The 23,983-nt window shown below is 37.7% G+C and overlaps 1 protein-coding gene and 1 non-coding gene across 7 annotated transcripts in view; both read right to left on the reverse strand.

The window, feature by feature from the left end:
- Window positions 1-23,983, reverse strand: part of ARFIP1 (ADP ribosylation factor interacting protein 1) — a 135,024-nt gene that overhangs the window by 77,368 nt on the left and 33,673 nt on the right. For all 6 annotated transcript variants that reach the window (XR_010943128.1, XM_067736652.1, XM_067736650.1 and 3 more), the window contains one exon: window positions 8,793-8,894. Coding sequence is in view for 5 of the 6 variants with exons in the window: in XM_067736652.1 (XP_067592753.1) it covers window positions 8,793-8,894 (102 nt within the window). In the remaining variant the exon portion in view is untranslated. The remainder of the gene's footprint in view (window positions 1-8,792; window positions 8,895-23,983) is intronic.
- Window positions 16,011-16,083, reverse strand: TRNAE-UUC (transfer RNA glutamic acid (anticodon UUC)). The gene has a single exon. It is a non-coding gene; the product is annotated as a tRNA-Glu (tRNA).

Here is a 23,983-nt window from a genome sequence, read left to right on the forward strand (position 1 = left end):
TTTACTCAGAGAGAGGAGGAGAAATCTTTTAAAAAGGAGGAATTCGCAAAGCATGCATTGCAACCACCAACAATCTGTAAGGATTCTCCAAGTATTCCACAAACTACACGAACTCTCTTCACCCTAGTTTCCTTACACTATATTTCCCCAGTTTTCCTCCTATCTGCATCTTTTAAAATGGCTTGGTGTTCTTTCCTGGCTCTAGTTTCCCTCCAAGAGCAAAGTCCGAAGTCTCACTTCCCTTCTTCCCATGGTGACCTGAAGAATCTGTCTCCCTTGTCTTTAGTCTTGTCAGCCCTGAAATTCATTCTTTGTACAGTAGGCAGAGACAACTTTCTAAAATGCGAATGTGATGAGGCACTTCAGTTTTTACTCATTTTAGTGGTCCTCCATTGCTTTTTAGGTAAAGTCCAAACTCCTCCACACGGTTTTGAGGTTTTACAGGACCTCATCCCTACTTACTCTCCAACCTCATTTCTCACACATCTGCCCCCACGTTCCCCACTCCAACAATAACGAATTTTCAATTCTACGGTCTCACAACCTTTTCAGGTCTTTCTAGTTGCCTCTGATGGGACCATTCTTTACTCTTCTTCATCGGGTTGGCTCATCCTTTAGATTCAGCTTGGATAGCACTTCCTCAGGTAATCTTCCCATACTTGTTCGTACCCATTATCAGCCGATGCTATACTGGGCTTAGCATATCACTTCTCACACAGCACTGACATTATTTGTCTACATTCTCTCTCCTGAAGACGGTAAGCTCCCTAAGACCATCTATTTTGTTCCTCTTTGGTACTCCTAGTATTTAGCAGATATAATACTAATACTTCATTTAATTTTCTCAATTTAAACACCTTATCTCATTCTTCAAAATGGATAAAACCTTCCACAGCATATACATAATATAATTTTAAAAGAAACAAATTGAAAATTTTATGTTAAATATTCTATAAACTTTGGTAATTTAAAACCCCCTTTTGTTGTTTTAACAGTTAGCTGCTTATAAGGATTATCTGCCAGAAGCAAAGCTGTTATTCAACAGACCTCCACATTCCTAATTCTGCTGTAAACATACTGCAACATCCTTAACCTCCTCACGGTGGCCTCTCTGACACTCTACAATTATCTTCAGTCAAAGTGGCCTATTCTCCAACATTGTTTATCAAGCAGGTAGAGGGAGGGTCAGCATTTTCTCAGCTCTCCACTTCCTAACTACCAGTTCTCAAACTTTGGTTTGGGTAAGAATCACCTGAGAAAACTACTAAAAATGCAGGTTCTTCTTAGCTGCCTGTTGTAATTCTGGTTAAGTTGAAGTGTGGAACCCAGGAGTCAGAATTTCAAACAAGTAAGTGAGGTGACTCTGATGTAGGTAACCCTCTGTCTACACTCTGAGGAACTCTGCTGTAGTGTGCAGTGCTGACTCCCACCTCACTGCCCTTGCGGGCCGCCCCACCTACCGACCCTCCATCACTCACCTTCTTTCCGGTCAGTCCCCTCAATAATGAGGGCTTTGGCATATCCAGGTCTTCTGCTCTATCCCCAATTTTTACCATTATCCTGGGTGTTCCCAACGTTTTGGGCACGTTTTCAGGGAATGACTCTATGTTCAGTTTGCAATTACTTCCAAAGTGATATGTAAGGTGTCTAAGCTGAGTTTTACAGCTCATCAAAAACATACTCTACTAATGGCACGGTATGTAGTCTGTTGCTTTATTTTTTTTTAATACAAACTGTGAAATACTTAAAATGAAATAAAATCTATTGCGTGAGCCTGCCTACCTATGTTGATGCAGAATGATGGGTTGTAGTAATAACCATCTGTAAAGATGTATGATTTCTTCCCCCTCAGTATGCTTGTAGGAAGCCTAAGGTTGGTAGTTTCATTCAGATTTGGTGATCTGTAGCTGGACAAGAGGCCAAGAGTGTGACGGCAGATAAAAGATATATTCAACTAATACAGTATATCCCAACCTACACTTTAGTCTCAGATTTCATTAACTTCTTCATCTCTAATGCCTTTCACCTTTCACGCCCAATTCTACTTAAGCAACTGGAACTCCCATGGCCACTCTTTGGATCTTGTCACTGCTCAGGAAGCAACACTCCTGGAATCTTAAATCTAATAACTTATTTTATGATCACAATCTCCTCCCATATCTGTTACTCCAGTTGATCAAGACAGCAAATCTCCTGACTTACCTACTTTCTTCATTTTATCAACACACACACACACACACAAAATCTCAATCTCATTTCTCTCTCTCTCTCTCTCTCTCTCCAGTTCCCTCTCATTCACTCAACAAACATTTAACAAGAACTTAGAGCATCACTATCTTCTGGCAGTTTACTGTCTATTCTCTTGGTTCCACCCCAACCCCTGCATCTTAGACTAAAGTCTAGATTCTAAGTAGTACTGAAGTTAAGATGTACCAATTTGCATCAAGGAAATGCTGAATTCATTCAAAGACTATCACTATGGAAATGTTTGTATATAACTACATTCAAAACAATTTCTCCTAAATAGTAAAACACTTATCCATGATAGCATTTGTTTATAAAGGTACAATCTAAAAATTATAATTAAGATACATATGGCTTCAGCTTTTCATTAAAAATTATACTTATTCACAATTTTCAACAGGAATATGAATCCAGAGTTAATTTAATAGATGTATATATAATAAACATATATTTTAACACTTAATTTGTGGTAATAGTACTAAGAATATATTCTGTACTTAAAAAAAGTAAATATTAAAATGAATTTAGATTTGCATGGATTAAACAACCCCTGAAAAACATTTGCCATACCTTTAAAGGGATCTAAGATATACATCTGGTAAAAAACTGGCCTTAGGAAAAAGCCCTCATCAAATCAATGCTGCCAATGACAGAAGTACTAAATTTTTCAGACAATGCAGAAGCATTATATTGTATCACCATATAGTATGGGGAAAAACTGTCATCAGATGCTACTCAAACTCTAGGATAGGATGGCTGAAGTAGAAATTATGTTAAATTTAAGTCATACTGAAACTCATTCTTTCACTGAACTACTGTGAACCATAAGCTGTGCAGTGCACACATACCGTCTCTGCCATAAACAGAGTGATTCCAAGCTCTTGGGAAAAGCAGATAAATAAATGGACAGTTACAACATTAAGGTGAGGAGAGGAAATGTGTTCTAAAAAGGGTTCTTATAATTTCTACTCTTATATTCTTTCCCAAGTCTTCTTTAGACTGCTAAAGTATGTTATCCAGACTAATAAGTACAGGGGAATGGAGAAACTACTTAGTTTAACAAAAGAATTAAAGAGTAAAAGAAAAATAACAATAAAAACGTCCAAAACAATAAAACTTCCAACAGCTACAACAATGATGACCATGATGCATGTGGAAAATTACGGACAAAAGATGTGTCAAGTCTAAGAGTATAATATCTCTTCCTGTTGTTCCATAGAAGTCTAGAAACCGTGTTTCTAGTCCTGGTTCTAACATTTGTTCATTCATTCACTAAACATTTAATGAAAGCCTGATTATCTATTATGTGCCAGCAATGCTGCCAGGCCCCGGAGATAAGGTAATGAATGAGCATTCTTGCCCACACTGTACTTACAGTCAATCACATAAGCTTTTGGTACAGCGAGTTAATATGGGTAATTCCATCACAACCTCAGGGCCCCTTTTCCTCAGTTGTAAAATAAAGTAGTGAGACACAGGGATCTTCAAGGTATTCCTACTGGATTAAAATCCTGTGATTTAACTCAAAACTTATAGATCAGGAGTATTTAAAACACAGGGAACCTAAGGATCCACCTGCAAGGTTCAAGGGATCCTAAACTCCTTCAAATTGAACACAAGATTTGGTAGCTTTTGTATATATAGGTTTTTCTACAGAAAAGGTCTATAGGTGGAAAAACCTAAATTATGAATTTTAGTTTTGGGCCTACCACAGGAAAAGTTTTATTTTAGCTATATTTACTAAGGTAATTTCTCTAAATCTGCCAAATATAACTTAATTCACAAGAAGTTTCAACTTAATTCACAAGGAGCTAATATTCCCTTCTTTAACTCATGGTACAAATTGCACATTTCTAACCTAATATTTTGGCCAGCACTATAACAGAATAAATTATAAATAATATGCAGTTTATAAGTAAAAGAGTAATTTGTATTCTTTAGAGATTAAACTTTACTACTCTATAAAAAATAACAATTACTTTTTATTTAGAAGCAAAAATATTTTTGCTGTAAAGAACTGAGATAATACTAAGATTATTATCCTATCCTCTCTACGTATAGCTGTTGCCCCTCATCTTAATAAAAAAAAGTAACAAACCTTGAAACATTAACACATGTTAAGCTGCTGCCAGGGAATTTCTAGGACAAATTCTCCCATTACATTCTCTATTTCAATGTGACTGTTGAGTTAAAGCCCACCAGAGCCTCTTGTAGTAGGAGGCTAAGAAGGGAAATCAAATGAAAAATGAAACATCGGCAGTGAGACACACAAAGGAGAACAGAATCATTTACAATTTCACTGCCTGGGCCACAGTGACGCCAACTGGCCAGCCAAGTTATGACAACTTAATAAGCCATCATCTTAATTTCATACAAGACTTTATACTTTTTAAAATGCATTATGCAGTATGCATTAAATAAAAGCCATTATATGATTTTATTTCATTTTTTCAATATTTTTTATTGAAGTATAGTTGATTTACAATGTTGTGTATTGTATGATTTTAAACATCAAATATGTATAAAAGATGTATATTAGTAAAATACCCTTAGTTATGAGCTAGTTTCTCATGAAATCTCTTTATTAGTCTATATAATGCTAAGCAGAGCAGTACATTATTCACAATTTCCTTATGAACTTTTATCTATATTAAAAGAGCAATATGAATATGACGTTAAATACAATTTCCATTTTATTGCTCAGGAAAATAAAGGAGTATGCCAAAATGTAGGTAAATATATGCCTAACAGATCTTGAGTGTAATTTATTTAAAACAGTCAAAAGATGCTTTTGAAATACCGTTTTCACTCATAGTAAAAGGGATCACATAGCCAAGTTTTATTTTAAAGAATATTAAATATGTAAGAAACTCTCATGATATATATTGTTCATAAGAGCAGCTACAAAGAGAAACAAGTTTTATGATGTTGAATTTCTTTAGGGAGGTAAAGTGGGGTGTACTGTTTGAAGTGGATTATTGCTTCTAAGGAGTCTTGCCTACTGGTGAAGTTCACATCCAATAAGAGGAGAGCTCCAGAACAACATTTCCTTTTTTCCTTCTTTACCCCCCAATAGAAAATGAAATAACATTATAGGAGAATCTCCAAAAAGAGAATTAAACATTAAATAAGAAGTAAACTTACAAAGCAGCAAGTTAACTGGCTTTGACTGCATAAGCAAAGAACTTATACAGATATATAATGATTTAATTCACTTCACTCTAATAAGACTCTATTCTAAAGTTAAAATTTGAAAGGATTAAAAAAAACTTTTCGGTACTACTCAAAGGCAATAAAGGTTCTTAACTAAAGACTCATGAATAGGTTTAAGGTACAAAGCAACCCTGCAGAAGAATGAAGCTGGCGGAATTAACTACCAGGTATCATGGCTGAAGCTAGTATTTGCTCCAGACTTAATTACTCTAATAAGTAAGTAGGTAAGATAGTGTGGTATTATTGCAAGGATAGACAAAAAGACCAAGAAATAAAACAGCCCAGTAGCAGAGCCACACATCTACGATCACCTGATTAACAGCAACGGCCCCTATGTGGGAAAGGATAGTCTTTTCAACAAATGATGAAAATCACATGCATATGAGAAAAGAAAATGAAACTTGACCCCTACATCATGCCATACACAAAATTCAAGATGAATCACAGACCTATGTGTAAGAAGTACAACAGTAAAACTTTTAGAAGAAGCTAGAGTATCTTCATGATACTGGGATAGGCAAAGATTTCTTAGAAGGGTCACAAAAATCATTAAAGGGAAAGAAACACTAATAAATTGGACTTCATTAAAATTAACTATTGCTCATCTAAAGATACCATTAATAGAGTACAAAAGCAAGTTACAGACTGGAGGTAAACATCTGCAATACACACATCCATACAAATGACTTATACCCAGAACATATAAAGAACTCCTACAAATGAATTAGAAAAAGGCATATACTTAATAGAAAAATGGGCAAAGGACTTGAAAAGATACTTCATAAAAGATAATATTCAAATAGTCAATAATAATCTGAAAATATGCTCAACATCATTAGTCATCAGGGAGATGCATGTTAAAACCACAATAAGATAACCATTATGATTCCATCAGAATGGCTAAAATTTGAAAGTATGACAATACCAAAAATTGGTAATGATGTGGAATAACTACAATACTTATTCACTGCTGTCAGGATCATCAGCTGGTTTGACCACTCGGCAAACTAGGTGACAATATCTACCAAACCCAAACATCACCATGACTTGGCAATTTCACTCAGGGTATATACTCAACAGAAATAGGTGATTATGTACACCAAAAGACCTGTATAAGAATGGTCACAGCAGCTTTATTCATAGTAGGCACAGGCTGGAAACAACCTAGGTATCCATCAACTGAAGAATGGATATACAAATCGTGGTGTATTGACACAATGGAAAACTATATTACAATGAAAAAGAATTAAATACTGCCAAAGCAACAACAACAATATTATAGACATAATGTTGAGTGAAAGCCAGTCAGAAAAGAGTACACACTGTATGATTCCATTTATATGCAGTTCAGGAAGAGTCAAAAGCAATCAATGACAACAGAATTATAGCAGTAATTATCCTGGAAGGGAGGGAGGTATATTGCTTAGAAGAGGGCAAGAGGGAGCTAGGTAAGGCAGGACCTCGAAATGTTCTACTTCTTGATGTGGGTAGTGGTTCTGTTAAGCTTTACACTTAACATTTGTGCTTTTTACTATGTATAAGCTATAGCTCAAAAAAAAAAAAAAAAAAAAGAACAGGCTTAAGGCTTGAGATGGAAGATGGCAGGTGAATCCCCAAAATAATGCAGCATTTTGTATGTGCTGCATTTTTCTCAAAGGTTTCATTACACTATTAGAGTATCAACTCCCTGGTGGTAGGTATTTCTGTCATTTTTGTTGTGATGATATCCCCAATGCCTGGTATACAACAGACACTCAATAAATGTTTGCAGAATAAATTCACAAAAAGGAACTGTTACCAAAAATAAGATGAAGCAATCATTAACTAAAATCCTGGTATAAAAAATTATTTGAATTAACAGAAGTTTATAAAGTAATTGGTAGACTGTCTAATGATGGTAACTTGAGTCTCCTTAATATCCAAGTGTGTCTTAGTGTTTTCAAATACCAGAAAGTGAAAATTTCCTTTGAGTGCTCAGAATTTAAGTCTTTCTTCTGTCAGTCACCGTATATTGGGCCATGGATGCTTAGAAACCGAGTTAAAACACTTGCAATTAAAATAAACATATCCCAAGCTTGAAAACACATTTGTTTCTTCCAAAGGACTGCTGAGCCAAAAATAAGTGAAATTCAGTGGAATTTTCTAAAAATCCATTAAAATGATCTATCCAAAACAGTAGTTTTCAACCAGAGGCAAGTTTTTCCCTACCCTCGACATTTGGCAACAACTGGAAACATTTTTGCTTGTCACAACTGGAGGGTGCTACGGCATCTACTAGGAGGAGGCCGGGGATCCAGCTAACCACCTTACATGCACAGGCCAACCCTCCACTGAGGAATTTACCTGGCCCAAAATGCAGATAATGCTGAGAATGAGAAATCCTGATCTAAAATATCACCTTCTGTTAAACTAAAGAATTTTATTCTTAAAACATATGAAGTAAAAAGAGTCCTATTTAAGCTGTAAAATAATTCAAGTATCTTTCAACCAATACCTTTTCAAGAATATGAAACTATATTTTTAAAGTTATTTAAAGTTGTACACATGTATCAAATGTCATAAAATGGGATGTTTAATTCAAGTATCTCCAGAAATGATAACCATCATTATCATTTCTAAGACTATATTAGGCATATAACTTATTTTAATCTCATTTAATATTAATATCCCCATGAAAATAAGATCTCATTTAGAGAGATTAGAAAACAACAACTAGAAGAGATTAAGTAAATATCTGCCCAAGGTTACACTGCTAGGAATAGCACAGCTGAAATTTGAACCCACATTATCTCTAAACCCATGATGCTTCCATTAAAATGCATTAAATGTCAATTTCAAATGCGCAGCAGATCAAAATTAAACACACCCCAAGTTTCATTTTCCACTGAGTCAAATATGCCATTTTAGAAAGTAACGGCAAAGTCAAGAGAAGCCTACTTAGGAATTATGTACTACGGAATTATGTACTAAGAAAAGAGATAAGATAGTACCAGTTTTTTAAAGGATGATCTATAGTTAATATTTTTTCTTATCACAAGTAAAATGAAGTCATTTTCTATAAAGTTATATGCCAAAATCATCAGATATACTCTTGTTCTGGTCATGTAATAAAATTGCAGATAGTAACATCAAAGCCTAAATGCTTTACTGGCCTGGAGCTTATTCTTGACAAATCACTAACACGACCCACCTAGTCATCCCTCCATAATAACATTGGATTCCTGGCATTTCAGCCTATCTAAGAACATATTCCTATATTAAACTCTATTACTTTTGTCTCAGCTTTAAGGGCTTATCATGATTCTCTGTATTAAGAGACAGAAAAGTGTTCTTACCCTATTAAAGCCATGTTCATGAGAGTCATCAACTTCCCCATTACTAGTCACTGGAATTTCTGCTGCTGAATTTTTTGGAGATTCTTGAGCCATAGTAGACTCCTAAAAAAAGGAGGAAAGAAATAGTCATAAATAACACCAAATCATAAAAGGCAAACATTCAAAAGACTATATTCATGTTTATAGCACTTAAAAGCCATCATTATAGCCCTTTTTAAAAATAATTACAACCTACCTAATCCTTATGAAATAAACATGACACTAATATAATAAAAAACACATCTGGCCTTTAAAACTGCATTCAACTTAGATTTCTTGATCGTATTGTAGGTACCAGGGGGCAATATCCTTACCTTGTAAATAGTACAAATGACACAAAAATCAAAAAATGCAAATAATGTCTTAGTATTATTGAAAATAGTTTTGACTTTACAGGCTGCCTGAAAGATTCTTGGATCTACAGACCACACTTTGAAAAACACTGGTATAGACAAATTTAACCAACATTTAGTGAAACTTGTTATGTGCAAGGCACTCTACTAGATTCTAGAGAATATTAAAAAAAAAAAAAGATAAGATAGGCACCGCTCTGGGGGAAAGTACCACTGCCTCAGTTTGGGAGACTGACTGGACTCTTCAGTAAATACCTAGAACAGTAAATATCTGCCCCTCTTCCTTTTGGATCCTCTAAAACCAAGCCTTTTGGAATAGTCATAGATTGCATAAATCCTACGGTCTTCCTATGCCACATTTCTATTTCCTGGCAGCTCTAGAAATGTTCTGCTTCCCATAGATCCACATTTATATTACACTTCTACTCCTTATACAAACCTCTTTTTCTTTACCATGACAAATTTTATACATAGTAATGTTTCTAATGTCTGACACAACATTTCATAGACTACCTCTACATCTTTGTATTCCCAGGGCAACAGAAGACAAATCTAAGCAAATAAATGAATACATTCCCTTTCAGTAAAGTCAGGTCCTTGAGGACAGAGACAGTCATAGACATCTCTGTATCATTAGAGATTAGCCCAGGGTTCTCAATAAATGTTTACTGAATGGAAAGGATACGAGCTACATCAAAAGTCTGATTTGTAGTTATGAAGGTGTTAAAATGATCATTATGTTCCACCCTCACTCTCTCCCTTGTCCCACCCATTGAGCATGTAGTCACACATGCGTTACTTCTCATGGATATCACTGCAGTAAAACAAACCAAGGGGAAATGTCGAAATAGCAAAACAAAAAAAGTGAATTACCAAGTATCTCAAAATCAGTGTACTTTAATTATATGGAGACAGTTTTAATAAAAGACTAAAATATCAAACTGAACTTGGTTAAGCCAATGAAAAGAGAACTTTTATAATAAGGCAAAATTCTGTTAATATCACTTAAAACATTTCCCAGAAAACTCAGTTATTTCCTTGCATTCCTAAATATCTTATTAAAAAAATACTGGTTTAAAAATGCCGTATTTCACAGTTCACCTTACCACAGGCTCGAAACTAGTAAGGGAATTAATAAACTGAACATCTCATGTAAGACTTGAAAATTAAAAAAAAAATTTCAGAGAGAAGATTTCAAAAGTTCAAGAGGGGAAAACAAAAACTTCTCTGCTTTAGATTGGATTCTGGGGGAAGGGTCTCTGAATGCAGTGAGTGAGGGTAGTAAGACTGGACAGAGCTGCAATGCTGTTGTTACATCATAGGCCTTGGCCAATCGTATATGGAGCACTGAAGCTGAGATGGCTCTTTAAAGTTGTTCCAAATTAAGGGAAGGGGGCCAGGCCTTTGTACCCCCGCATCCCTACCCCTGGTTATTAGATGCAGGCTATCCCCTGGATAGGGATATAATCGTGCACAAGGCAGTACTCTTTGGCAGAGGCAATTCCTGGGGAGACACAGCTATGAGCCCTCAGCAGGCATCACTCCTGGAAGGACAGCCCTGGTCCTAAAGGAGGTAACTGAGCCCCTCACCATAGCATCCACTATATCTTCCTTATTATTATTCTAAAGCAGTATCTACTTTAAAAGGATTTGAAATGTCTTACTTAAATTATATCTGGCTACTTTTATGCATATATTTACAGACTTTCACTGATCTCTACTAAGACAAACTGTCTCTTTCACAGTCCCCAATTAAGGGGTGGCCCCTGATTGAACCAAAGAAGAACCCCTGACACAAAGCCTCGCAAGCTGCAGGTTTCAAGATAAGGCCGGGTTAGAAAACCACTGCCCAACAGAGGAAAGAGGAATTTCCTGAGCTAATCAGACCCTTTCTGAAGGTTTGAGTTGGGGATGCTGAGCGAATCAGTCAACTAGGGTACTGGGATGACAAATGAAAGCACAAGAAGAGCAAAGAGTAGAATTATTTTGATGAAAAGTCACAGCTTAAAAATTCACAAACTCTACTTGACAAGTGTTATCAAACTCGTCAAAGTTTGTTGACAAAGTGTTATCGGTATCTAGATCTTCCTCTGTTTCTAAATTATGACCTTATGAAAATCTTTTTTTTTATTATGGTAAAAAACGTGTAACGTAAAATTTACCATCTTAACCATTTCTAAATGTATAGCTCAGTAGTGTTATGTGTAGTATTCTCATTGCTGTGCAATCTCCAGAACTTCTTCATCTTGCAAAACTGAAACTCTACACCCATTAAACAACTCTCCATTCCCCTCCCTCACTCCCCCAGAGCCCTTGGCAAGCATCATCCTACTTTCTATTTCTATGAATTTGACTGTTCTGAATACCTCATACCAATGGAATCATATAGTATTTGACTTTTTATGACTGGCTTATCTCACTTTACATAATATCCTCAAGATTCATCCATGTTGGACATATGTCAAAATTTCCTTTCTTTTTTTTTTTTTTTTTTTTGCGGTACGCGGGCCTCCCACTGCCGTGGCCTCTCCCGCCACGGAGCACAGGTTCCGGACGCGCAGGCCCAGTGGCCATGGCTCGCGGGCCCAGCGGCTCCGCGGCATGTGGGATCCTCCCCGGACCGGGGTACGAACCCGGGTCCCCTGCATCGGCAGGCGGACTCCCAACCACTGCGCCACCAGGGAAGCCCCCAATTTGTCTATTTTTACTTTTGTTGCCAGTGCTTTTGATGTCATATTCAGGAAATCTTTGCCAAATCCACTATCATAAGCTTTTCTTCTAAGAGTTTTATAGTTATAGGTCTTACATTTAGGTCTTAGATACATTCTGGAGCTGGTTTTGTGTATGGTATAAGACAGGGTCCAACTTGCATGTTGATATCCAGTTTTCCCAGCGCCATTTGTTGGAGAGACTTTCTTTTTTCCATTGAAGGGTCTCAGCATCTTGGCTTCTTTTGAGATCCCTATTTTGCTCACTGCCACTGCCTCCTTACAATATACCCAGCTTACCTGAGGCTACTGGAGTTAAGTTTCTGCTCCTTGTGGTTAAGAGTTGTACAGACACTAGGTCTCTAATCCAATAGGAAGATTAAGATCTAGCTATCTAAATAATCATCACTCTTCCAAATTGTAAAATATGCTCTTACTTTCTTCCTCCTAAAAATAGCTGGTGATTCAACAGGTATTTACTATCTTCTATGCAATATGCATGGGATGAAATAGAAACAGAAATCAGATCTTAGGCTTCTAGGAACTAGAAGTATTGGTAAAAAATAATTACAGTACAGTGTGGTGAGCACTCAGAGGGAAGACTTAATCAGAGGTGATATTTAAGCTGAATCTTATAGGATGACAGATGGGGACACAGTAAAGGAGAGATTCTAAATAGAAGGAATAACAGGAGAATAGAGTCTAGTATATTCTAGAAACTGCAACTAAAGCAATTTGGGTAGAATGGTGATTATTCATGCATACATTCATCGGTTCTACTAATTTATTGAGCTCTCTCACGTGCCAGGCACAATCAGATACTCAGGGTAGACTGGTGAACAAAACAGACCAAACTCCCTACCCTCAAAGAGCTCATATCCTAGTTGGGGAAAACAAATAAATAAATACACATGTTATACAGTCATAAATGCTAATGGGCATGTGTTCATGAATGTGCTGCTTTAAATAAGGTAGTCAGGGAAAACCTCAGAAGAGGTATCATATTTTTGTGAGAACTGAATAAAGTGAGGGAGTGAGCCATAAAGATATCCGGGAGTCCAGAATCCCAGGCAGAAGAAATAGTAAATACAAAGACGAGGAGGTGGGAACATGCTCAGCTTTTCAAGGAACAAGAAGAAGGCCATGCAGCTTGAGGGCCAGAGGAGAACAGAAGGAAATGTCAGAGAGGCAGCGAAGGGCAAGAACATGTGCAGCTTTAAAGACCATAATAAAACTTCGGATTTTATTCTTAGTGAAATGAGAAGCCACTTGAAGGTTTGAACGTAGAGTGAAATGACCTGACTTATGTTTAAAAAGAATCACTTTTTTCCTGCTGTGTTGCATTAAACTATAAGTGAGCAAAGGCAGAAGCAAGAAGAACAATTTAATGGAATAATCTAAGCAAGAGATAATGGTAGCTTGGAGAAAGGTGACAGTGGCTGAGGAGGTAAGAAGTGGTTAGATTCTAGGCATATTCTGAAGGTAGAACCAATTGGAATTCCTTACAGACAGACGTGAAAGATGGGAAAAAGAGAGGTGAAGGACAACTACAGAGGTTTTTGGCCCGAACAGCTGGAAAGGTGGAATTGCTGTTAATAGATCTGGGCAAGACTTGGGGTGGAGCACAACATAGAGAAAATAGCTAAAGTTTAGTGTAGGACATATTAAGGTTTATGTGGATAAGGTTACTAGGCTCTTGGATATATGAGCCTGAGTCCAGAAGAAAGCTTGAAGCTGGGGATAAGAAATTTAGAAGTCATCAGTGTGTAGATGACATTTAAATTCCTTGGATTGGATAAGGTCACCTAGAACAGGGGTCAACAAACATTTTCTATAAAGGGCCAAATAGCAAACATTTTAGGCTCTGTGAGCTGTAAGGTCTCTGTTATAACTACTCAACTCTGCTGTTATAGCCCAAAAGCAGACACAGGCAATACATAAATGACTAGGCATGGATTTGGCTTGACCTCTGATCTAGAAAGTTGATGTAGATAGAAAAGAGAGGTTTTTAGACTGAGCTCTAGGACACCCCAATATTTGGACATGGGAGGAACTAGCAAAGGAAACTTATAAGGGATGGCAAGCAGGGTAGGAGGAAAACCACAATAGGAGGCTTCCGAGGACAGGTTTCTGCTTCTGGAACTAATGGACTAAGCCCCTATACTAAACCTCCCCAACCCTGCACAGAAAACAACTGTAAAAGCTGAACACAATTTAAAAAGCAATTAATTGAAACCACTGGAGAGTAGAGACTCTGGTGGAGAGCACAGGCTTGCTTGGAGGAGGGGAGATAGGGAGCTATGCAAGCAAGTTTCCATCTCCTTGGCTTTTAGCCTAAAACTAAATCCTATCTATGCTGTGCAACCGGTAGCTGCCAGAGCATCCAGGGGAAAACTAGTCCTTCTGAGTCGGGGAAAAGTTAAGCTCACAAAAGTAAATTCAGGTATAGGGGAATCCTGAAAAGGAAAGATCCAGAAAGGGGATTCCCAAACTCTGTCTACTCACATCTCTAACCCCTCAAGGTACCTGCACAGAACAGACTCGACTGAGCTCACCTAAAGCCAAAAGACCTGAATTGAGACCAGAGCTGCCACCCAAGAAACAGTTTGTAATGCAAGTCCAGCCAAGAAAAGTATCGGCCAAAACAAAGGAAGCAATACTCACTGGAGAAAAATAACAGAATCCAGGATCTTCACATCTCAATGTTCAAAACGTTCAGGATACAATCCAAAATTATCGGGTATATAATGAACCAAGAAAATGAAACAGAATTCCCAAGGGAAAAGAAAATCAATTTAGTCTGGCTCTGAGATGAACAAGAGATTGGAACTAACAGATAAGGATTTAAAAGACACTATTATAATACCTTCAATTAAGTAAAACAAAATATTTTCAGTGAATCAAAAATATCAGTGAAAAATAACAGGAAATCTCAGCATAGTAAAAATGAAGCAAATGGATTCTAGAATTGAAAACTACAATTTTTCAAAGAAAATATTCACTAGATGGACCTAGCCAAATGAAGATGACAGGAAAGAGTAAAATAAAACTAAATTAAATCAATATAAACTATCCAAGGTAAAGAACAGAGAGAAAAAAAGACTAAAGAAAAAGAGCTTCACAGACCTGTAAGAAAATATTAAATATTCCAATTTATGTGTAAGTAAAATACCAGAAGAAAAGGAGAGAGAAAAGGGTAACCTCAAAAGCAGCAAGAGAGAAAAAAAATATTACTATCAGAGAACAACAATCCAACTAATGTCTGATTTCTCATCAGAAACTGTAAAGGCCAGAAGAGAGTGGGACACCGTGGTAAAAAGAAGAAAACTGTCCACCTAGAATTCTATATCCAGTGAAAATATCCTTTAAGAATTAGAGAGGATATTAAGGATATTTTCAGATAAAACTAAGAAAATTCATCACCAGCAGACCTGAACTACAAGAAATGCTAAAGGAAGTTCTCAGGCTGAAGGGAAATAAAACCAGACAGAAAAAATAGATGTTCAGAAAAGAATGAGAAGGAAATGAAATGGTAATTCCCTGTGTAAATGCAAAAAACATTTTTTTTTCTTTTTGCCTTTTCATCTCAATCCTTTATAAACCATAAAACTGCTTAAAGCAAATGTTACAACATCATTTCTGTGGTTTACAATGTATCTAGATGTAATATATATAAAACAACTGTATTAAAGAACAAGGGGGGAGGTAAGGGAAATATGGACCTAAAAGGATACAAAATTTCTACGTTTTAGGAGAAAAGCAGTACATTATTAATTATAAGTAAAATATGAAAAGTTTAATATATATTCTATAATCATGGCAACCACTAGAGGTATAATGCAAAGAAGTGTAACTAAAAAATTACCAGGAAAATAAAAGTGAAATTCTTTAAAATATTCAGATAATAAATCAAAAGGCAGGAAAAGAGGAGAGAAAAAATACAGAGGAAAGAAGTAAAAAACAAAGAAACTAAGAGGGTAGATACAAAATCAACCACATCAATAATGGCATTAAATATTATTGGACTAAACATTTTAGTTAAAAGGCAGAGATTGTCAGAGTGGCATTTTTTTATTATTATTATTTTTGGCCATGCCACACATCTTGCGGTATCTTAGTTCCCCAACCAGGGATTGAACCTGGGCCCTCGGCAATGAAAGTGCAAAGTCCTAACCGCTGGACCATCAGGGAATTACCTGGATATTTTTTTTTAAATGACACTACTATCTTCTATCTATGAGAGATGCACTTTAAAGCCAAAGGTATAAATAGATGGAAAATAAATGGATGGAGAAAGATACACCACGCAAAGAGTAGGCATAAGAAAGTTGGCATGGTTTTACTACTATCTGATAAAATAGGGTTTTTTTTAAGTATTACCAAAGATAGAGATGTTTCATAATGATAAAATGATCAATTCATCAGGAATATGTAACAATCATAAATGTGTATGTTGGTTCCAATAATAGAGCTTCAAAATAAATGAAACAAACATTGACTGAATTAAAAGGAGAAACAGACAACTCCACAATCATCTTTGGAGACTTTACCACCACTCTTACAGCAACTGAAAGAACAACTAGACAAAGAAAACTGGCATAGACATAGAAGATCTGAACACCATCAGCCACCCTGACTAATATTTATGGAATAGGAAACTCAATAATGGCAGAATACATATTATTTTCACACAAACATGATGTATTTAGCAAAACAGGTCATATTTGGTGCCATAAAACAAGACTCAATAAATTTTAAAAGAGTGAAATCATATAGAGAATGCTCTATGACCATAGTGGAATTTAATTACAATCAATCCATAGAGATATGCAGGAAACCCCCAAAATTTGGAAATTAAATAACACATCTAAAAAATTAATGTGAAAAGGAAGAAACCACAAGAGAAAGAAAATATTTTGAACTGAATGATAATGAAAACACAACATAGCAATATTTGTGCGATGCACCTAAAGCAAAGCTTAGAGAGAAATTTATAGCTTTAAATGCTTATATTTGAATAGAAGGAAGATCTTAAACCAACAATCTAAGATTGTACCTTAAGAAAACAGAAAAAGAGCAAATTAAACCAGAAGTAAGACGTAGGAAGGAAATAATAATAAAGACCAAAAATCAAGGAAATAGATGGTAGGCAGTAGAAAAACTGGCTCGCATACTTCAAAAAGCTTAAGCTCATGAAAAATAAAAGTAGATGAACTGTTGCAGATAAAAGGAGACAAGATAAATGCCAGCTAAATACAATATACAATATGGACTGGATCACAAAATAGGAAAAAAATAGCTATAAAGGATATTACTGGAACAACTGTGGATTGAATAATAGTACTGTATCAATTTCCTAAATAATTTTCTAATTTTGATAAAAGTACTGAGATTATATAAGAAAAAGTCCTTGTTCTTAGGAATAAAGGGACACGATACGATGTCTGCAAATCACTCTCAAATGGTTGAAAAGAGAAGAAACTATATATATATATAGAGAGAGAGAGAGAAAACATTAAAGTAAATGGGACAAAACAATGACTGGTGAATCTGGGTAAAGAGTTTAAGTTTTCTGTATGAAATTTTATCAAAATTTAAAGTTTGAAAAATAAAAATAACAAAAGAGGCTAGAAAAGTATGCAGGAGACTATCATGATGGACTTTATAAATGCCAGACCAAGAAGTGTGGACTTCTCCTAAAAGGGATAAGGGAGGAAGAAGCAGAAGAATCTGATCAATTTATTTTAGAGGACAGTCTGGTAGGAGGTTAGACTGAAGGGAAAGAAGGAAAGACTAGAAGTAGAAGAACTATTTAGGAAGTATTTTACAGTCCAAGTAAGAAATAATAAAGATCTAAATTAAGGTTGTGGGAATGGAAAAAGGTAAATTCAAGAGTTCTTTAGGAGGTAAAGTAAGAGACAGAGTGACTAGATTGTGGGGGATCAAGAAGGGGGAGGAATGTAGGATAACCCATGCCCCCTCCCTGCCCCCTACCCAATTTTTGGCTTGGGAAAGGAGGAAGACGAACATGTCACTCACCAAAGGGTAGAGCAAAGTCCTGAGAGGCACAGACTGTTTCATCCATAAATGCCAATGATTTTCAACCCTCTCTGAATCTTAGAACTACCTAGGGAACTTAAAGTTTTAAAAGTTCACCAGGTGATTCCAACGTGTAGCTAATTGAGAACCACTGCTATAAGCAGGCACTAGACTCTTTAAACAAACAAACAAACATAAAACTTTAGTATCGGGGAGGATCTACAAGTCATTCAGTTCAACTTGTCACGCAGATTAAAACCACAAATCAGATACTATGGTACACCCATTAGAATGGCCAAATTTAGAAAGACTGACAAAACCAAGCGTTAGCAAGTATGTGGATTCTCATACACTGCTGGTGCAAGTAAAAATTGGTAAAAGCACCGTGGAAAACTTTTTGGCAGTATTTTATATTAAAGTTAAACATATGCCTATCCTATGACCCAGCAACTCCACTCCTAGGAAATATCCCCAAGAAACATAGTGCATGTGTCCATCATAAAACAAATACAAGAATATTCATAGCAGCTTTATCCAAAATAGCTAAAAACTGGAAACAACCCAAATGTCCATCAACGGTAGAATGGATAAAGAAGCTGTAGCATAATCATACAAAGGAGCACTACACGGCAATAAAACAGAACTGTGGCTATTAAAAACAAAAAATCTCACAGACAATGTTGAGCCAATGAAGCCAGGCCCAAAGAGTACATACCATACGATTCAATTCAAAAAGAAAACCAATAAGGAACGATGACTGTAGGCAGAACAGTGGTAATCTTGCTGTGAGGAAGTACTCAGTCATGACCTTGACTTCCGGTTTCGTTTCTGCATGGAAGGAGCTTGGGAGTCACCAATTCATTCTAACAACAAGTAAGAAGCTGAAGAGACTAAAAAGTCAACAACTCTTCTTGGATTCGTAAAAGGGGAGACACAGGGCACACCGCTACTCCCAAAATTGGAGAGACAGGCAAATGCAGGGAGCCATGGCTCACCACAGCAAAAAACACCTCAGAAACCAGTGCTGGGGTAGGAAAACCTGAACTGTAATCGATGAGCTGCTGGAGGCTCAGTGTAGACAACTGTGAGAACTAAAGACTCCAGGGGGACCCAGTCATAAGCAGGGTCCCACAATATTGAGTTTTGCTTCCACGAGCCAGACCAGGTTACCCCTACAAATACTGCAGAAAAACCCCCTCATCCTTCCAGCAAGTGGTGGAGAATGGAAACCATTTTGAAATACACCAAGCACTCTGTTCTTAACAAAGCCTATCCTCAGGAGAAACCAGAACCTAACCTGCTTGGGTAAAACCAGCACCTAACAGAGATGAGGAAGGGAAATACCCAAACCCAGCACACTCTAACTATCCTGTCCCACCTAAGGGGAGGACAGAAAAACTGAGAAACGCTTGTGAAGTTCATAATCCAGCGGCACAGGCTCACTAAAAGACTGAGACCTAATCATAGGACTATACAGTGCTTCCCTCCTCCCACACCTTACCCAGATATTGCTAAAGGCCTATTTACAGCAGTTCCTTTTACCTGATACATCATGGCTGACTATAAAGGAAAAAATTACAAGGCTTCCAAAGGCAAAAAAACACAATTTGAGATCACAGAGCAAGCATCACAATCAGAAATGGCAGGGATGTTGGAATTATCAGACCAGGAATTTAAAAACAACTATGATTAATATGCTAAGGGCTGTAATGGATAAAGTAGACAGCATGCATGAACAGACGAGCAACATAAGCAGAGATGTAGAAATCCTAAGAAAGAACCAAAAAGAAATGCTAGAGATAAAAATCACTTAATAACAGAAATGAAGAATGCCTTTGACGGGCTTATTAGTAGACTGAACAATGACCTTGGGGTAGGCAAACATTTCTTAGGAAACAAAAAACATAAACAATAAGAGAAACACTGATAACCTGGACTTCATCAAAATTAAAAACTTCTTTTCAAAAAGACACCATTAAAAAAATGAAAAGGCAAGCCACAGATAGGGAGAAGACAGATGTAAGATATGTATCTGACAAATGACTGGTATTCAAAATATATAAATAAGTCTTAAAATTCAATAAGACAACAAACAACCCAAATAAAATATGGCCCAAAATTTTAACAGACGCTTCACTAAAGAAAACAAATGAATAGCAAGTAAGTGCATGAGAAGATGTTCAATATCACTAATCATCAAGGAAATGCAATTTAAAGCTACAAGAAGATACAACTATATACCCAATACAGTGGCTAAAGTTTAAAAAGACTGACAATACCAAGTGTTGGTAAAGCGTAACTGGAATTTGCATACACTGCTGGAGGAAATGTACAAAACTACTTCACTTTGGAGAACTGTTTAGCAATTTCTTATAAAAGTAAACATACACTTGATCATATCACTCAGTCATTCTGTACCTAAGCATTCACAAGAAAAATAAAAACAAATGTCCCAAAGAGACTTGTATATGTGTATTCATAGCAGCTTTACTCTTAAGAGCCCAAAACTAGAAAAAAAAAAAAGCCCATTAACAGGTTAATGGATAAACAAATTATAGTACATACATATAATGGGATATTCCTCAAGTGAATTACTGATGCATGCAATAACTGTTGATTAATCTCATAATATTATGCTGAGCCAAAAACAGCCAGACACAAAAAGAATACATGCTATATGATTCCATTTATACAGAACTCTAGAACACACAAAATTAATTTATCACAACGAATCAGTTGTTGCCTGGGGAGAGGGGTGGATAGGGGAGGACTGATGGCACAGGGGCACAAGAAACTTTATCTGTATCTCGATTGTGATTATGGGTTTCCCAAGTTTATACATTTGTCAAAACTCATCAAGGAGGGGAAGATGCCGGAAGAGTAAGACGCGGAGATCACCTTCCTCCCCACTGATACACCAGAAATACATCTACACGTGGAATAACTCCTACAGAACACCTACTGAACGCTGGCAGAAGACCTCAGACCTCCCAAAAGGTAAGAAACTCCCCACGTACCTGGGTAGGGCAAAAGAAAAATGAATAAACAGAGACAAAAGGATAGGGACGGGACCTGCACCAGTGGGAGGGAGCTGTGGAGGAAAGGTTTCCACACACTAGGAGCCCCTTCGCAGGTGGAGACTGCGGGTGGTGGAGGGGGGAAGCTTCGGAGCCGCGGAGGAGAGCACAGCAACAGGGGTGCGGAGGGCAAAGCGGAGAGATTCCCGCATTGAGGATCGGTGCCGACCGGCACTCACCAGCCCGAGAGGCTTGTCTGTTCACCCGCCGGGGAGGGGCGGAGCTGGGAGCTGAGGCTCAGGCTTTAGGGAGAGGTCGGAGTGCAGGGAGAGGACTGGGGTTGGCAGTGTGAACACAGCCTGAAGGGGGTTAGTGCACCACAGCTAGCCATGAGGGAGTACGGGGAAAAGTCTGGATCTGCCAAAGAGGCAAGAGACTTGTTCTTCCCTCTTTGTTTCCTGGGGCGCGAGGAGAGGGGATTAAGAGCGCTGCTTAAAGGAGCTCCAGAGATGGGCGCGAGCCGCGGCTAAAAGCACGGACCCCAGAGATGGGCATGAGACGCTAAGGCTGGTGCTGCCGCCAAGAAGCCTGTGTGCGAGCACAGGTCACTATTCACACCCTCCTTCCGGGGAGCCTGTGCAGCCCGCCACTGCCAGGGTCCCGGGATCCAGGGACAACTTCCCCGGGAGAACGCACGGCACGCCTCAGGCTGGTGCAACGTCACGCCGGCCTCTGCCACCGCAGGCTCGCCCCGCACTCCGTGCCCCTCCCTCTCCCTGGCCTGCGTGAGCCAGAGCCCCCGAAGCAGCTGCTCCTTTAACCCCGTCCTGTCTGAGTGAAGAACAGACGCCCTCCAGAGACCTACACGCAGAGGCGGGGCCAAATCCAAAGCTGAGCCCCGGGAGCTGTGAGAACAAAGAAGAGAAAGGGAAATCTCTCCCAGCAGCCTCAGAAGCAGCGGATTAAAGCTCCACAATCAACTTGATGTACCCTGCGTCTGTGGAGTACATGAATAGACAACGAATCATTCCAAATTGAGGAGGTGGACTTTGAGAGCAAGATTTATGATTTTTTTCTCCTTCTCCTCTTTTTGTGAGTGTGTATGTGTATGCTTCTATGTGAGATTTTGTCTGTATAGCTTTGCTTCCACAATTTGTCCTAGGGTTCTATCCGTCCGTTTATTTTTAATAATTATTTTTCTTAATAATTATTTATTTTAATAACTTTATTTTACTTTATCTTCTTTCTTTCCTTCTTTCCTTGCTTCCCTCCTTTACACAACGAATCATCCCAAATTGAGGAGGTGGACTTTGAGAGCAAGATTTATGATTTTTTTTCCCCTTTTCCTCTTTTTTGAGTGTGTATGTGTACGCTTCTGTGTGAGACTTTCTCTGTATAGCTTTGCTTCCACCATTTGTCCTAGAGTTCTTTCCGTCCATTTTTATTTTTTTTTAATTTTTTTCTTAATAATTATTTTTTATTTTAATAACTTTATTATATTTTATCTTACTTTATTTTACTTTATCTTCTTTCTTTCTTTTCTTCTTCCCTCCTTCCTTCCTTCCTTCCTCCCTCCTTTCCTTCTTTCTTTCCTTCCTTCCTCCTTCCTTCCTTTCTTTCCCCTTCCTTCCTTCCTTCCGTCCTTCCTCCTTCCTTCCTTCCTTTCTTCTCTCTCTTTCTTTCTTTCTTTTCTACTAATTCTTTCTTTCTACTTTATCTCCTTTTATTCTGAGCCATGTCGATGAAAGGCTCTTGGTGCTGCAACCAGGAGTCAGTGCTGTGCCTCTGAGGTGGGAGAGCCAACTTCAGGACACTGGTCCACAAGAGACCTCCCAGCTCCACATAATATCAAACGGCGAAAATCTCCCAGAGATCTCCATCTCAACACCAACACCCAGCTTCACTCAACGACCAGCAGCTACAGTGCTGGACACCCTATGCCAAACAACTAGCAAGACAGGAACACAACCCCACCCATTAGCAGAGAGGCTGCCTAAAATCATAAAAAGTCCACAGACACCCCAAAACACACCACCAGACGCGGACCTGCCCACCAGAAAGACAAGATCCAGCCTCATCCACCAGAACACAGGCACTAGTCCCCTCCACCAGGAAGCCTACACAACCCACTGAACCAACCTTAGCCACTGGGGACAGACACCAAGAACAGCGGGAACTACGAACCTGCAGCCTGCAAAGAGGAGACCTCAAACACAGTAAGATAAGCAAAATGAGAAGACAGAAAAACAAACAGCAGATGAAGGAGCAAGATAAAAACCCACCAGACCTAACAAATGAGGAGGAAATAGGCAGTCTACCTGAAAAAGAATTCAGAACAATGATAGTAAAGATGATCCAAAATCTTGGAAATAGAATAGACAAAATGCAAGAAACATTTAACAAGGACCTAGAAGAACTAAAGATGAAACAAACAACAATGAACAACACAATAAATGAAATTAAAAATACTCTAGAAGGGAACAATAGCAGAATAACTGAAGAAGAAAAACGGATAAGTGACCTGGAAGATAAAATAGTGAAAATAACTACTGCAGAGCAGAATAAAGACAAAAGAATGAAAAGAACTGAGGACAGTCTCAGAGACCTCTGGCACAACATTAAACGCACCAACATTCGAATTATAGGGGTTCCAGAAGAAGAAGAGAAAAAGAAAGGGACTGAGAAAATATTTGAAGAGATTATAGTTGAAAACTTCCCTAATATGGGAAAGGAAATAGTTAATCAAGTCCAGGAAGCACAGAGAGTCCCATACAGGATAAATCCAAGGAGAAACACACCAAGACACATATTAATCAAACTGTCAAAAATTAAATACAAAGAAAACATATTAAAAGCAGCAAGGGAGAAACAACAAATAACACACAAGGGAATCTCCATAAGGTTAACAGCTGAACTTTCAGCAGAAACTCTGCAAGCCAGAAGGGACTGGCAGGACATATTTAAAGTGATGAAGGAGAAAAACCTGCAACCAAGATTACTCTACCCAGCAAGGATCTCATTCAGATTTGATGGAG

The sequence above is a fragment of the Pseudorca crassidens genome, chromosome 4, assembly GCF_039906515.1.
Source record: "Pseudorca crassidens isolate mPseCra1 chromosome 4, mPseCra1.hap1, whole genome shotgun sequence".
Taxonomy (NCBI): Eukaryota; Metazoa; Chordata; class Mammalia; order Artiodactyla; family Delphinidae; genus Pseudorca; species Pseudorca crassidens.